The sequence below is a fragment of the Oncorhynchus mykiss genome, chromosome 6 (assembly GCF_013265735.2).
Source record: "Oncorhynchus mykiss isolate Arlee chromosome 6, USDA_OmykA_1.1, whole genome shotgun sequence".
In the NCBI taxonomy this organism is placed as follows: domain Eukaryota; kingdom Metazoa; phylum Chordata; class Actinopteri; order Salmoniformes; family Salmonidae; genus Oncorhynchus; species Oncorhynchus mykiss.
Window position 1 is genome coordinate 50,852,824 of NC_048570.1, and position 12,327 is coordinate 50,865,150.

Below are 12,327 nucleotides of genomic sequence, written 5' to 3' on the forward strand. Positions count from 1 at the left end.
CTGAAGAAATTTGGCTTGGCACCTAAAACCCTCACAAACTTTTACAGATGCACAATCACCGCCTGGTATGGAAACTGCACCGACCACAACCTCAGGGTTCACCAGAGTCTGCCCAATGCATCACTGGGGGCAAACTACCTGCCCTCCAGGACACCTATAGCACCCGATGTCACGGTAAGGCCAAAAAGATCACCAATCTCAGCGTCAACAGTGAAAGGCGACTCCGGGATGCTGGTCTTCTAGGCAGAGTTCCTCTGTCCAGTCTTCTTTTCCCCATCTTAATCTTTTCTTTTTATTGGCCAGTCTGAGATATGGCTTTTTCTTTACAACTCTGCCTAGAAGGCCAGCATCCCGGAGTCGCCTCTTCAATGTTGACATTGAGACTGGGATTTTGCAGGTATTATTGATTGAAGCTGCCAGTTGAGGACTTGTGAGGCGTCTGTTTCTCAAACTAGACACTCTAATGTACTTGTCCTCTTGCTCAGTTGTGCACCGGGGCCTCCCACTCCTCTTTCTATTCTGGTTTGAGCCAGTTTGCAGGTTCTGTGAAGGGAGTTATACACAGCGTTGTACGAGATCTTCAGTTTCTTGGCAATTTCCCGCATGGAATAGCCTTCATTTCTCAGAACAAGAATAGACAGACGAGTTTCAGAAGAAAGTTCTTTGTTTCTGGCCATTTTGAGCCCTTAATCGAACCCACAATTGCTGATGCTCCAGATACTCAACTTGTCTGAAGAAGGCCAGTTTTATTGCTTCTTTAAGCAGCATAACAGTTTTCAGCTGTGCTAATGTAATTGCAAAATGGTTTTCTTATGATCAATTAGCCTTTTAAAATTATAAACCTGGATTAGCTAACACAACGTGCTATTGGAACACAGGAGTGATGGTTTCTGATAATGGGCCTCTACGCCTATGTAGATATTCCATTAAAAATCAGCCGTTTCCAGAAACAAAAGTAATTTACAACATTAACTGTATTTCTGATCAATTTGATATAATTTGATGTTATTTTAATTGACAACAAATGTGATTTTCTTTTAAAAACAAGGACATTTCTAAGTGACCCCAAACTTTTGAACGGTAGTGTACATGGACATGAAATCACTAACCACTTTAATAAATTAAACACTAGTCACTTTAATAATGTTTACATATTTTGCATTAGTCATCTCATTTGTATAAACTGTATTCTATTCTATTGTATCTTAGTCTATGCCGCTTTGACATTGCTCGTCCTTATATTTATATTCTTAATTCCATTCCTTTACTTAGATTTGTGTGTATTGTGTGTATTCTTGTGAAATTGTTTGATGTTACTTGCAAGATAGTTTTGCACTGTTGGAGTTAGAAACACAAGCATTTCGCCACACCCGCAGTAACATCTGCTGAATGTGTATGTGACCAATACAATTTAATAGAATTTTATCCTATGACAGTACCAAGTTGAAAGTCACTGAGCTCTTCAGTAAGGCCTTTCTACTGCCAATGTTTGTCTTTGGAGATTGCATGACTGTATGCTCGATTTTATACACTTGTCAGCAATGGGTGTGTCTGAAATAGCCAAATCCACTAATTTGAACGGGTGTCCACAAACTTTTGTATATACAGTGTCTTGCGAAAGTATTCGGCCCCCTTGAACTTTGCGACCTTTTGCCACATTTCAGGCTTCAAACATAAAGATATAAAACTGTATTTTTTTGTGAAGAATCAACAACAAGTGGGACACAATCATGAAGTGGAACGACATTTATTGGATATTTCAAACTTTTTTAACAAATCAAAAACTGAAAAATTGGCCGTGCAAAATTATTCAGCCCCTTTACTTTCAGTGCAGCAAACTCTCTCCAGAAGTTCAGTGAGGATCTCTGAATGATCCAATGTTGACCTAAATGACTAATGATGATAAATACAATCCACCTGTGTGTAATCAAGTCTCCGTATGAATGCGCCTGCACTGTGATAGTCTCAGAGGTCCGTTAAAAGCGCAGAGAGCATCATGAAGAACAAGGAACACACCAGGCAGGTCCGAGATACTGTTGTGAAGAAGTTTAAAGCCGGATTTGGATACAAAAAGATTTCCCAAGCTTTAAACATCCCAAGGAGCACTGTGCAAGCGATAATATTGAAATGGAAGGAGTATCAGACCACTGCAAATCTACCAAGTCCTGGCCGTCCCTCTAAACTTTCAGCTCATACAAGGAGAAGACTGATCAGAGATGCAGCCAAGAGGCCCATGATCACTCTGGATGAACTGCAGAGATCTACAGCTGAGGTGGGAGACTCTGTCCATAGGACAACAATCAGTCGTATATTGCACAAATCTGGCCTTTATGGAAGAGTGGCAAGAAGAAAGCCATTTCTTAAAGATATCCATAAAAAGTGTAGTTTAAAGTTTGCCACAAGCCACCTGGGAGACACACCAAACATGTGGAAGAAGGTGCTCTGGTCAGATGAAACCAAAATTGAACTTTTTGGCAACAATGCAAAACGTTATGTTTGGCGTAAAAGCAACACAGCTCATCACCCTGAACACACCATCCCCACTGTCAAACATAGTGGTGGCAGCATCATGGTTTGGGCCTGCTTTTCTTCAGCAGGGACAGGGAAGATGGTTAAAATTGATGGGAAGATGGATGGAGCCAAATACAGGACCATTCTGGAAGAAAACCTGATGGAGTCTGCAAAAGACCTGAGACTGGGACGGAGATTTGTCTTCCAACAAGACAATGATCCAAAACATAAAGCAAAATTTACAATGGAATGGTTCAAAAATAAACATATCCAGGTGTTAGAATGGCCAAGTCAAAGTCCAGACCTGAATCCAATCGAGAATCTGTGGAAAGAACTGAAAACTGCTGTTCACAAATGCTCTCCATCCAACCTCACTGAGCTCGAGCTGTTTTGCAAGGAGGAATGGGAAAAAATGTCAGTCTCTCGATGTGCAAAACGGATAGAGACATACCCCAAGCGACTTACAGCTGTAATCGCAGCAAAAGGTGGCGCTACAAAGTATTAACTTAAGGGGGCTGAATAATTTTGCACGCCCAATTTTTCAGTTTTTGATTTGTTAAAAAAGTTTGAAATATCCAATAAATGTCGTTCCACATATTATGATACTAATCACTCTCAGTCATCTCGTCAGACTTACTTGATGGCAGGATTTTCTTTAAGCCCTGAAGGCCAGCAGATCAATGTGTCTCCACTAACAACAATCATCTTGAGTGTAGTGATATTTACCAAACACTTTGGCAAATATGACATGTTATTCTTATGAACAAACAAGGATTCCAATTCTTCCAACCTGAATCGGACACAGGAGATATTGGGAATAGTTAAAGAAGCGGCGGCCAACCCTCCTCCTAGAGAGCTACAAGGTAGAGGCTTTTACCTTAACCCAACACATATCTAATTCAGGGGTGTACTCACTAGGAACTAAACCAAAGAAAATGCGACAAAACGTGGAGGGTCCTACCTAAATTTGTCCAAAAATTAACTAGTTTTTCTTGCAGAACATTTTTCGTTGCCAAATACTTTGCTACGATTTGCACTAGCAAATACACCCCAGCTAATCAAGATCCTGATGAGCAGCTGATTAACAGAGCATTCAGCAGGGTTGGAGAAAAAACCTGCACACTCAGTAGCTCTCCAGGCAGAAGGTTGCCCCCACCCGAAGTGGAAACATGTCATCATTATAACCATTTTAATATAATTTATGAATATGAAACTTTTATCATTAGATGATCATGATGATAATACATTATGGTAATGTGTGAGTGATGAATGATGAAATGGTAATCTGTTATAGCATTAAGGCTATGCTTCACATACCTGTCCATATCCTCAGGCAAATCCGTCAACATGTTGATACTCATATCCAACAATTGTAGGCTTGTCATACGAAGAGCACAGATGGGTATGCTGGCGAATTGGTTTTCCGCTATATCCAGATGTGTGACTTTCTTGAGATTGCTCAACTGAAACAAAGACTCTGATTTATTCTGTGTTTACATAGAAGAGCAGTAGCAAGAAAACAAATCCCTACAATAAAGGCCTTATAAAACATTATCATCACAGAATGAGACCTTTTGCATTTTTGTTAAGTTTTCGCATGGTTGTGGTTTGCCATTGTTGCTTGTTGTGCAGTATACACACTGAGTGTACAAACATTAAGAACACCTTCCTAATATCGAGTATCCCCCCTTTAGGACAGCCTCAATTCATAGGGGTACGGACTTTAAGGTGTCAAAAGCGTTTCACAGGGATGGTGGCCCATGTTGACTACAATGTTTCCCACAGTTGTGTCAAGTTGGCTGGATGTCCTTTGGGTGGACCATTCATGATACACACAGGAAACTGTTGAGCTTGTAAAACCCAGCAGTGTTGCAGTTTTTGACACAAACCAGTGCTCTTGGCACCTAGTACCATAGCCCATTCAAAGGCACTTAAATCCTTTGTCTTGCCCATTCACCCTTTAAATGGCACACATACACAATCCATGTCTCAATTGTCTCAAGGCTTAAAAATCCTTCTTTAACCGGTCTCTTCCCCTTCATCTACACTGATTGAAGTGGATTTAACAAGTGACATCAATAAGGGATAATAGCGTTCAACTGCATTCACCCGGTCAGTCTATATCATGGAGAGAGTGTTCTTAATGTTTTTTTACACTCAGTGGAAATACCTGGTTCTAATACAGTTAACTGACAAAATCATGGAAACACTTGAGTAAATGAGGGATACAAAGTATATTGAAAGCAGGTGCTTCCACGTAGGTGTGGTTCCTGAGTTAATTAAGCAATAAACATCCCATCATACTTAGAGTCATATATAAAAATGATGGATAGGCCATTATTTTGGCTACCATGGCTATGCCCCCATAGGATGACAATGCCCCCATCTACAGGGCACAAGTGGTCACAATGGTTTGATAAGCATGAATATGATGTAAACCATATCCCATGGCAGTCTCAGTCACCAGATCTCAACCCAATTAAAGACTTTTATAGAGATTCTAGAGAGGCGCCTGAGACAACATTTTCCACCACCATAAACAAAACACCAAATTATGGAATTTCTCGAGAAATAATGGTGTTGCATCCCTCCAATAGAGTTCCAGACACTTTTGGAAAGACCTTGGACAGTGTAAACATCCAGCTAGAGGTCAGAGATCAGCGGAACAACAGTAATATAGCATGGCTGCTATTCAGAGGATTGTTGCTCTGTAACAGAACTTGCAGCGACTGCCGCGCAGTTGGTTGGTGTATATAAATGTGCATATTTACAACAACCTGAGCCTGTTGCAGACTCACAATGATGGGGCTTTCCTTAAAAAATACAGGGTCCCACGAGAGGAGATAATCAGACTGCTTGACCTCTCCCTCAAGAAGCCGACCAACCCACTGCAACTTTGCCTGAGTGCTGCAACCTGGGCTTAGGGTAGATGTAACATAGTAAACAAAAATCCGGGACACTCTAATTAGTATGATATGTTACGTTTGTATGTATTACTTTGTGGATGTCCATCATCCATTTCGTATGATATGTTACAAATTACAATTAGCATGATATGGTTTGAATTACAATCTGTATATGTCAGAAATTGCAATTCGTACAATATGTTCAATATATGCAATACATGATATTTTATGAATTCCAATTTGTTGTGGCTAATGTTAGCTAGGTGGCTAACGCTAACATTAGCTAGGTGGCTAACGTTAGGTAGGCTAGGGGTTAAGGATAAGGTTAGAAGTTAGGTTAAAGGGTTAATTTTGGATTTTCATTTACGATGTTACAGTCTATGAGACCAGAGTGGTATCATACAAATCAGGTTTGAGGAGTTAGTGACGTAACTTTGGTCAACTCTGAGTTCAACTTGGGATAACCAGTCATATGATTATGGCTTACCTTTTAGTTAGGTCAATTTCTATGGCAACAAATCCTTCAGATCTAACCTTCTCCGGGGCAGACTAACTCAGGGCTAACATTTATCCTGAATTAAGTGTTTGAGCTGCGAGTTGAGGACCAATGAAATCAGAATGATGCCTCCCTCTTGCAAAGATTGTGTCATCACCCCCTTTGTTTGAGGAAGACAATTTATTAAATATTGTATTATTCAACTGTTTTTGTGTGTAAATACATACAGTACCAGTCAAAAGTTTGGACACCTACACATTCAAGGGTTTTACTTTATTTAGACTATTTTCTACATTGTAGAATAATAGTGAAGGCATCAAAACTATGACATAACACATATGGAATCGTGTAGTAACCAAAAATGTTTTAACCTCTTTGGACTGGGGGGGCAGTATTGAGTAGCTTGGATGAATAAGGTGCCCAGAGTAAACTGCCTACTACTCAGGCCCAGAAGCTGAGATATGCATTTTAGGATGTCTGTGAGTATAACAGAACTCATATGGCAGGCAAAAACCTGAGAAAAATCCAAACAGGAAGTGGGAAATCTGAGGTTTGTAGTTTTTCAAGTGAGTGCCTATCCAACATACAGTGTACATTGAGTCCGATTGCACTTTCTAAGGCTTCCACTAGATGTCAACTGTCTTTAGAACATTGTTTCAGGCTTTTTCTATGAAGGGGGAGGGAATAAAAGCTGTTTGAATCAGGGGTCTGGCAGAAAGCCATTAGTTTAGTCACGCGTGCAGCCGTGAGTACGAGCTGAGCTCCTATTCCTTTCTAAAGACAAAGGAATTATCCGGTTGAAACATTAAAGAAGATTTATGATAAAAACATCCTAAAGATTGATTATATACATTGTTTGACATGTTTCTACGAACTGTAATATAACTTTTTAGACTTTTCGTCTGGACCTAGTGCTCTCGCCTTGTGCATTTTGGATTACTGGACTAAACGCGCTTACAAAAAGGAGGTATTTGGACATAAATCATGGACTTTATCGAACAAAACAAACATTTATTGTGGAACTGGGATTCCTGGGAGTGCATTCCAATGAAGATCATCAAAGGTAAGTGAATATTTATAATGCTATTTCTGACTGACTCCACAACATGGTGGGTATCTGTATGGCTTGTTTTTGTAGCTGAGCGCTGTACTTGCAGTAAAGCTTTTTTGAAATCTGACACAGCGGTTGCATTAAGGAGAAGTACATCTTTAATTATATGTGTAACACTTGTATCTTTCATAAACATTTCTGATGAGTATTTCTGTAAATTGATGTGGCTCTCTGCAAAATCAGAGAAGCAAAACATTACTGAACATAACACGCCAATGTAAACTGAGATTTTTGGATATAAATATGAACTTTATCGAACAAAACATATATGTATTGTGTAACATGAAGTCCTATGAGTGCCATCTGATGAAGATCATCAAAGGTTAGTGATTCATTTCATCTCTATTTCTGCTTCTTGTGACTCCTCTCTGGCTGGAAAAATTGCGTTTTTTTGTGACTAGGCGCTGACCTAACATAATCGCATGGAATACTTTTGTCATAAAGCCTTTTTGAAATTGAACACTGTGGTGGGATTAACAACAAGTTTATCTTTAAAATGGTGTATAATACTTGTACGTTTGAGGAATTTTAATTATGAGATTTCTGTTGTTTGAATTTGGCGCCCTGCACTTTCACTGGCTGTTGTCAAATTAATGACAGCTTTGCACACTCTTGACAATCTCTCAAACAGCTTTATGATGAATGTTTTTCCAACAGTCTTGAAGGAGTTCTCACATATGCTGAGGAGCACTTGTTGGCTGCCTTTCATTCACTCTGAGGTACAACTCATCTCAAACCATCTCAATTGGGTTGAGGTCAATTGATTGTGGAGGCCAGGTCAACTGATGCACCACTCCATCACTCTCCTTCTTCGTCAAATAGCCCTTACACAGCCTGGAGGTGTGTTTTGGGTCATTGTCCTGTTGATAAACAAATGATAGTCCCACTAAATGCAAACCAGATGGGATGGCGTATCGCTGCAGAATGCTGTGGTAGCCATGCTGGTTAAGTGTGCCTTGAATTCTAAATAAATCACAGACAGTATCACCAGCAAAGCACACCCACACCATCAGACCTCCTCCTCTATGCTTCACGGTGGGAACCACTCATGCGGAGATCATTCATTCACCTACTCTGTGTCTCACAAAGACACGGCGGTTGGAACCAAAAATCACACATTTGGACTCATCAGACAGATTTCCACCGGTCTAATCTCCATTGCCCGTGTTTCTTGGCCCAAGCAAGTCTCTTCTTATTATTGGTGTGCTTTAGTAGTGGTTTCTTCGTAGAAATTTGACCTTGAATGCCTAATTCACACAGTCTCCTCTGAACAGTTGATGTTGAGATGTGTCTGTTACTTGAACTCTGTGAAGCATTTATTTGGTCTACAATTTCTGAGGTTGGTAACTCTAATGAACTTATCCTCTGCAGCAGAGGTAACTCTGGGTCTTCCTTTTCTGTAGAGGTCCTCATGACAGACAGTTTCATCATAGTGCTTGATGGTTCTTGTGACTGCACTTAAAGAAACTTTCCAAGTTCTTGAAATTTTCCGTATTGACTGATCTTCATGTAATGATGGACTGTAATTTGTCTTTGCTTATTTGAGCTGTTCTTGCCATATTGTTCTTGCCTTATTTGAGCTGTTCTTACCAACTACCTACCTTCTCCCCTTATTTGATTTTGTTTTTCTGCTATTTTGCACACCAGTATTTCTATTTGCACATCCTCATCTGCACATCTTTCACGCCAGTGTTAATTGCTAAATTGTATTTACTTCGCCACTATGGCCTATTTATTGCCTTACCTCCTTATTTAATTTGCACACACTGTATACAGATTTTTCTATTGTGTTATTGACTGTACGTTTGTTTATCACGTGTAACTCTGTGTTGTTGTTTTTGTCACACGGCTTTGCTTTATCTTGTCCAGTTCGCAGTTGTAAATGAGAACTTATTCTCAACTGGCCTACCTGGTTAAATAAAGGTGAAATAAAAAAAGAAAAAATATGGACTTGGTCTTTTACCAAATAGGGCTATCTTCTATATACCACCCTTACCTTGTCACAATACAACTGATTGGCTCAAAAGCAATAAGAAGGAAAGAAATTCCACAAATTAACAAGGCACACCTGTTAATTGAAATGCATTCCAGCTGACTACCACATGAAGCTGGTTGAGAGAATGCAAAGAGTGTGCAAAGCTGTCATCAAGGCAAAGGGTGGCAACTTTGAAGAATCTCAAATATAAAATGTATTTTATTTGTTTAACACTTTTTTGGTTACTCCATGATTCCATATGTTATTTAATAGTTTTGATGTCTTCACAATTATTCTACAATGTAGAAAATAGTCTAAATAAAGAAAAACCCTTAAATGTGTTTTTTTGTATGACTTAATCAAATTCAAACTTTTGTATGACTTAATCAAATTATGTTATTGATAGGATAGAAGCTGACACCAAGACACCCAAGACCCACTCCAATTTGCATACCGCCCCAAAAGATCCATAGATGACGCATTCTCAATTGCTCTCCACACTGCCCTTACCCACCTAGATAAGAGGAATACATACTGTATGTGAGAATGCTGTTCATTGACTACTGCTTGGCATTCAACACCATTGTCCCCTCCAAGCTCTCCACCAAGCTTAAGACTCTGGGTCTGAACACCTCCCTCTGCAACTGGATCCTGGACTCTCTGACGGCCCGAGCCCAGGTGGTGAGGGTAGGCGACGTCACCTCCGGCACGCTGACCCTCAACACAGGGTCCCCACAGGGGTGTGTGCTTAGTCCCTTCCTGTTCTCCCTGTTCACCCACAACTGCGTGGCCACGCACGACTCCAGTACCATCATCAAGTTTACTGATGACATGACGGTGGTAGGCCTGATCACCGGCGATGATGAGTTAGCCTACAGGGAAGAGATCTGTAACCTGACAGTGTGGTGCCAGAACAACAACTTCTCCCTTAATGTCAGTAAGACCAAGGAGCTGATCATGGACTACAGGAAACGGGGGAGCGAGCACGCCCCCATCCACCTCGACGGGGCTGCAGTGGTGCAGGTTGAGAGCTTCAAGTTTCCAAATCACTAAAGACCTAAAATGGTCCAAACACGCGCACAGTTGTGTAGAAGGCGCGACAGTTCCTCTTTTCCCCTCTGGAGGTTGAAAAAGTTTGGCATGGGCTTTCAAATCCTCAAAAAGTTCTACAGCTGTACCATTGAGAGCATTTTGACTGGCTGCATCACTGCCTGGTATGGCAATAGCATCGCCCTCAATCGCATGGAGCAACAGAGGTTGGTGCGGATAGCCCAGTACATCACTGTGTCCGAGCTCCCTGACATCCAGGACATCTACAGTGCCTTGCAAAAGTATTCGGCCCCTTTGAACTTTGCGACCTTTTGCCACATTTCAGGCTTCAAACATAAAGATATAAAACTGTATTTTTTTGTGAAGAATCAACAACAAGTGGGACACAATCATGAAGTGGAACGACATTTATTGGATATTTCAAACTTTTTTAACAAATCAAAAACGGAAAAATTGGGCGTGCAAAATTATTCAGCCCCTTTACTTTCAGTGCAGCAAACTCTCTCCAGAAGTTCAGTGAGGATCTCTGAATGATCCAATGTTGACCTAAATGACTAATGATGATAAATACAATCCACCTGTGTGTAATCAAGTCTCCGTATAAATGCACCTGCACTGTGATAGTCTCAGAGGTCCGTTAAAAGCGCAGAGAGCATCATGAAGAACAAGGAACACACCAGGCAGGTCCGAGATACTGTTGTGAAGAAGTTTAAAGCCGGATTTGGATACAAAAAGATTTCCCAAGCTTTAAACATCCCAAGGAGCACTGTGCAAGCGATAATATTGAAATGGAAGGAGTATCAGACCACTGCAAATCTACCAAGACCTGGCCGTCCCTCTAAACTTTCAGCTCATACAAGGAGAAGACTGATCAGAGATGCAGCCAAGAGGCCCATGATCACTCTGGATGAACTGCAGAGATCTACAGCTGAGGTGGGAGACTCTGTCCATAGGACAACAATCAGTCGTATATTGCACAAATCTGGCCTTTATGGAAGAGTGGCAAGAAGAAAGCCATTTCTTAAAGATATCCATAAAAAGTGTTGTTTAAAGTTTGCCACAAGCCACCTGGGAGACACACCAAACATGTGGAAGAAGGTGCTCTGGTCAGATGAAACCAAAATTGAACTTTTTGGCAACAATGCAAACGTTATGTTTGGCGTAAAAGCAACACAGCTGAACACACCATCCCCACTGTCAAACATGGTGGTGGCAGCATCATGGTTTGGGCCTGCTTTTCTTCAGCAGGGACAGGGAAGATGGTTAAAATTGATGGGAAGATGGATGGAGCCAAATACAGGACCATTCTGGAAGAAAACCTGATGGAGTCTGCAAAAGACCTGAGACTGGGACGGAGATTTGTCTTCCAACAAGACAATGATCCATAACATAAAGCAAAATCTACAATGGAATGGTTCAAAAATAAACATATCCAGGTGTTAGAATGGCCAAGTCAAAGTCCAGACCTGAATCCAATCGAGAATCTGTGGAAAGAACTGAAAACTGCTGTTCACAAATGCTCTCCATCCAACCTCACTGAGCTCGAGCTGTTTTGCAAGGAGGAATGGGAAAAAATTTCAGTCTCTCGATGTGCAAAACTGATAGAGACATACCCCAAGCGACTTACAGCTGTAATCGCAGCAAAAGGTTGTGCTACAAAGTATTAACTTAAGGGGGCTGAATAATTTTGCACGCCCAATTTTTCAGTTATTGATTTGTTAAAAAAGTTTGAAATATCCAATAAATGTCGTTCCACTTCATGATTGTGTCCCACTTTTTGTTGATTCTTCACAAAAAAATATAGTTTTATATCTTTATGTTTGAAGCCTGAAATGTGGCAAAAGGTCGCAAAGTTCAAGGGGGCCGAATACTTTCGCAAGGCACTGTATCTACCTCCATCACCCCAGTATCCCTGCACATTGTAAATGTGGTATTGGAACTGACCCTGTATACAGTATGCTTACTTACTTATTGTGTTCTTCATATTTATTTTTATTTCTTGTGTTTTTTTCTTCTAGTTGTACATTGTTATTGATTATTGCATTGTTGGTTTTCGAGTTTGCAAGAAAGGTATTTCACTGTACTGCATGTGACTGTCACGACTCCTACCGAAGGTGGCTCCCCCTCCTGTTCGGGTGGCGCTCGGTGGTCGTCGTCACCGGCCTACTAGCTGCCAGCTTCCCCCTTTTCTGTTTATTAGTTGCACCTGTGTTTAGTTTAGGATAATTGGTTGGGCTTTATTTACCAGCCTGCTGGTTGTGCGGGATTGTTTTCAGTG

The 12,327-nt window shown here is 40.7% G+C and overlaps 1 protein-coding gene across 1 annotated transcript in view; it reads right to left on the minus strand.

Annotated features, from left to right (window-relative positions):
- Nucleotides 1-12,327, minus strand: part of lrrc2 (leucine rich repeat containing 2) — a 29,572-nt gene that overhangs the window by 4,104 nt on the left and 13,141 nt on the right. Inside the window, exons 8-9 of the mRNA XM_021606757.2 lie at nucleotides 3,829-3,974; nucleotides 3,149-3,301 (exon numbers count right to left, since the gene is read on the minus strand). Coding sequence (XP_021462432.1) covers nucleotides 3,149-3,301; nucleotides 3,829-3,974 — 299 coding nt within the window. The remainder of the gene's footprint in view (nucleotides 1-3,148; nucleotides 3,302-3,828; nucleotides 3,975-12,327) is intronic.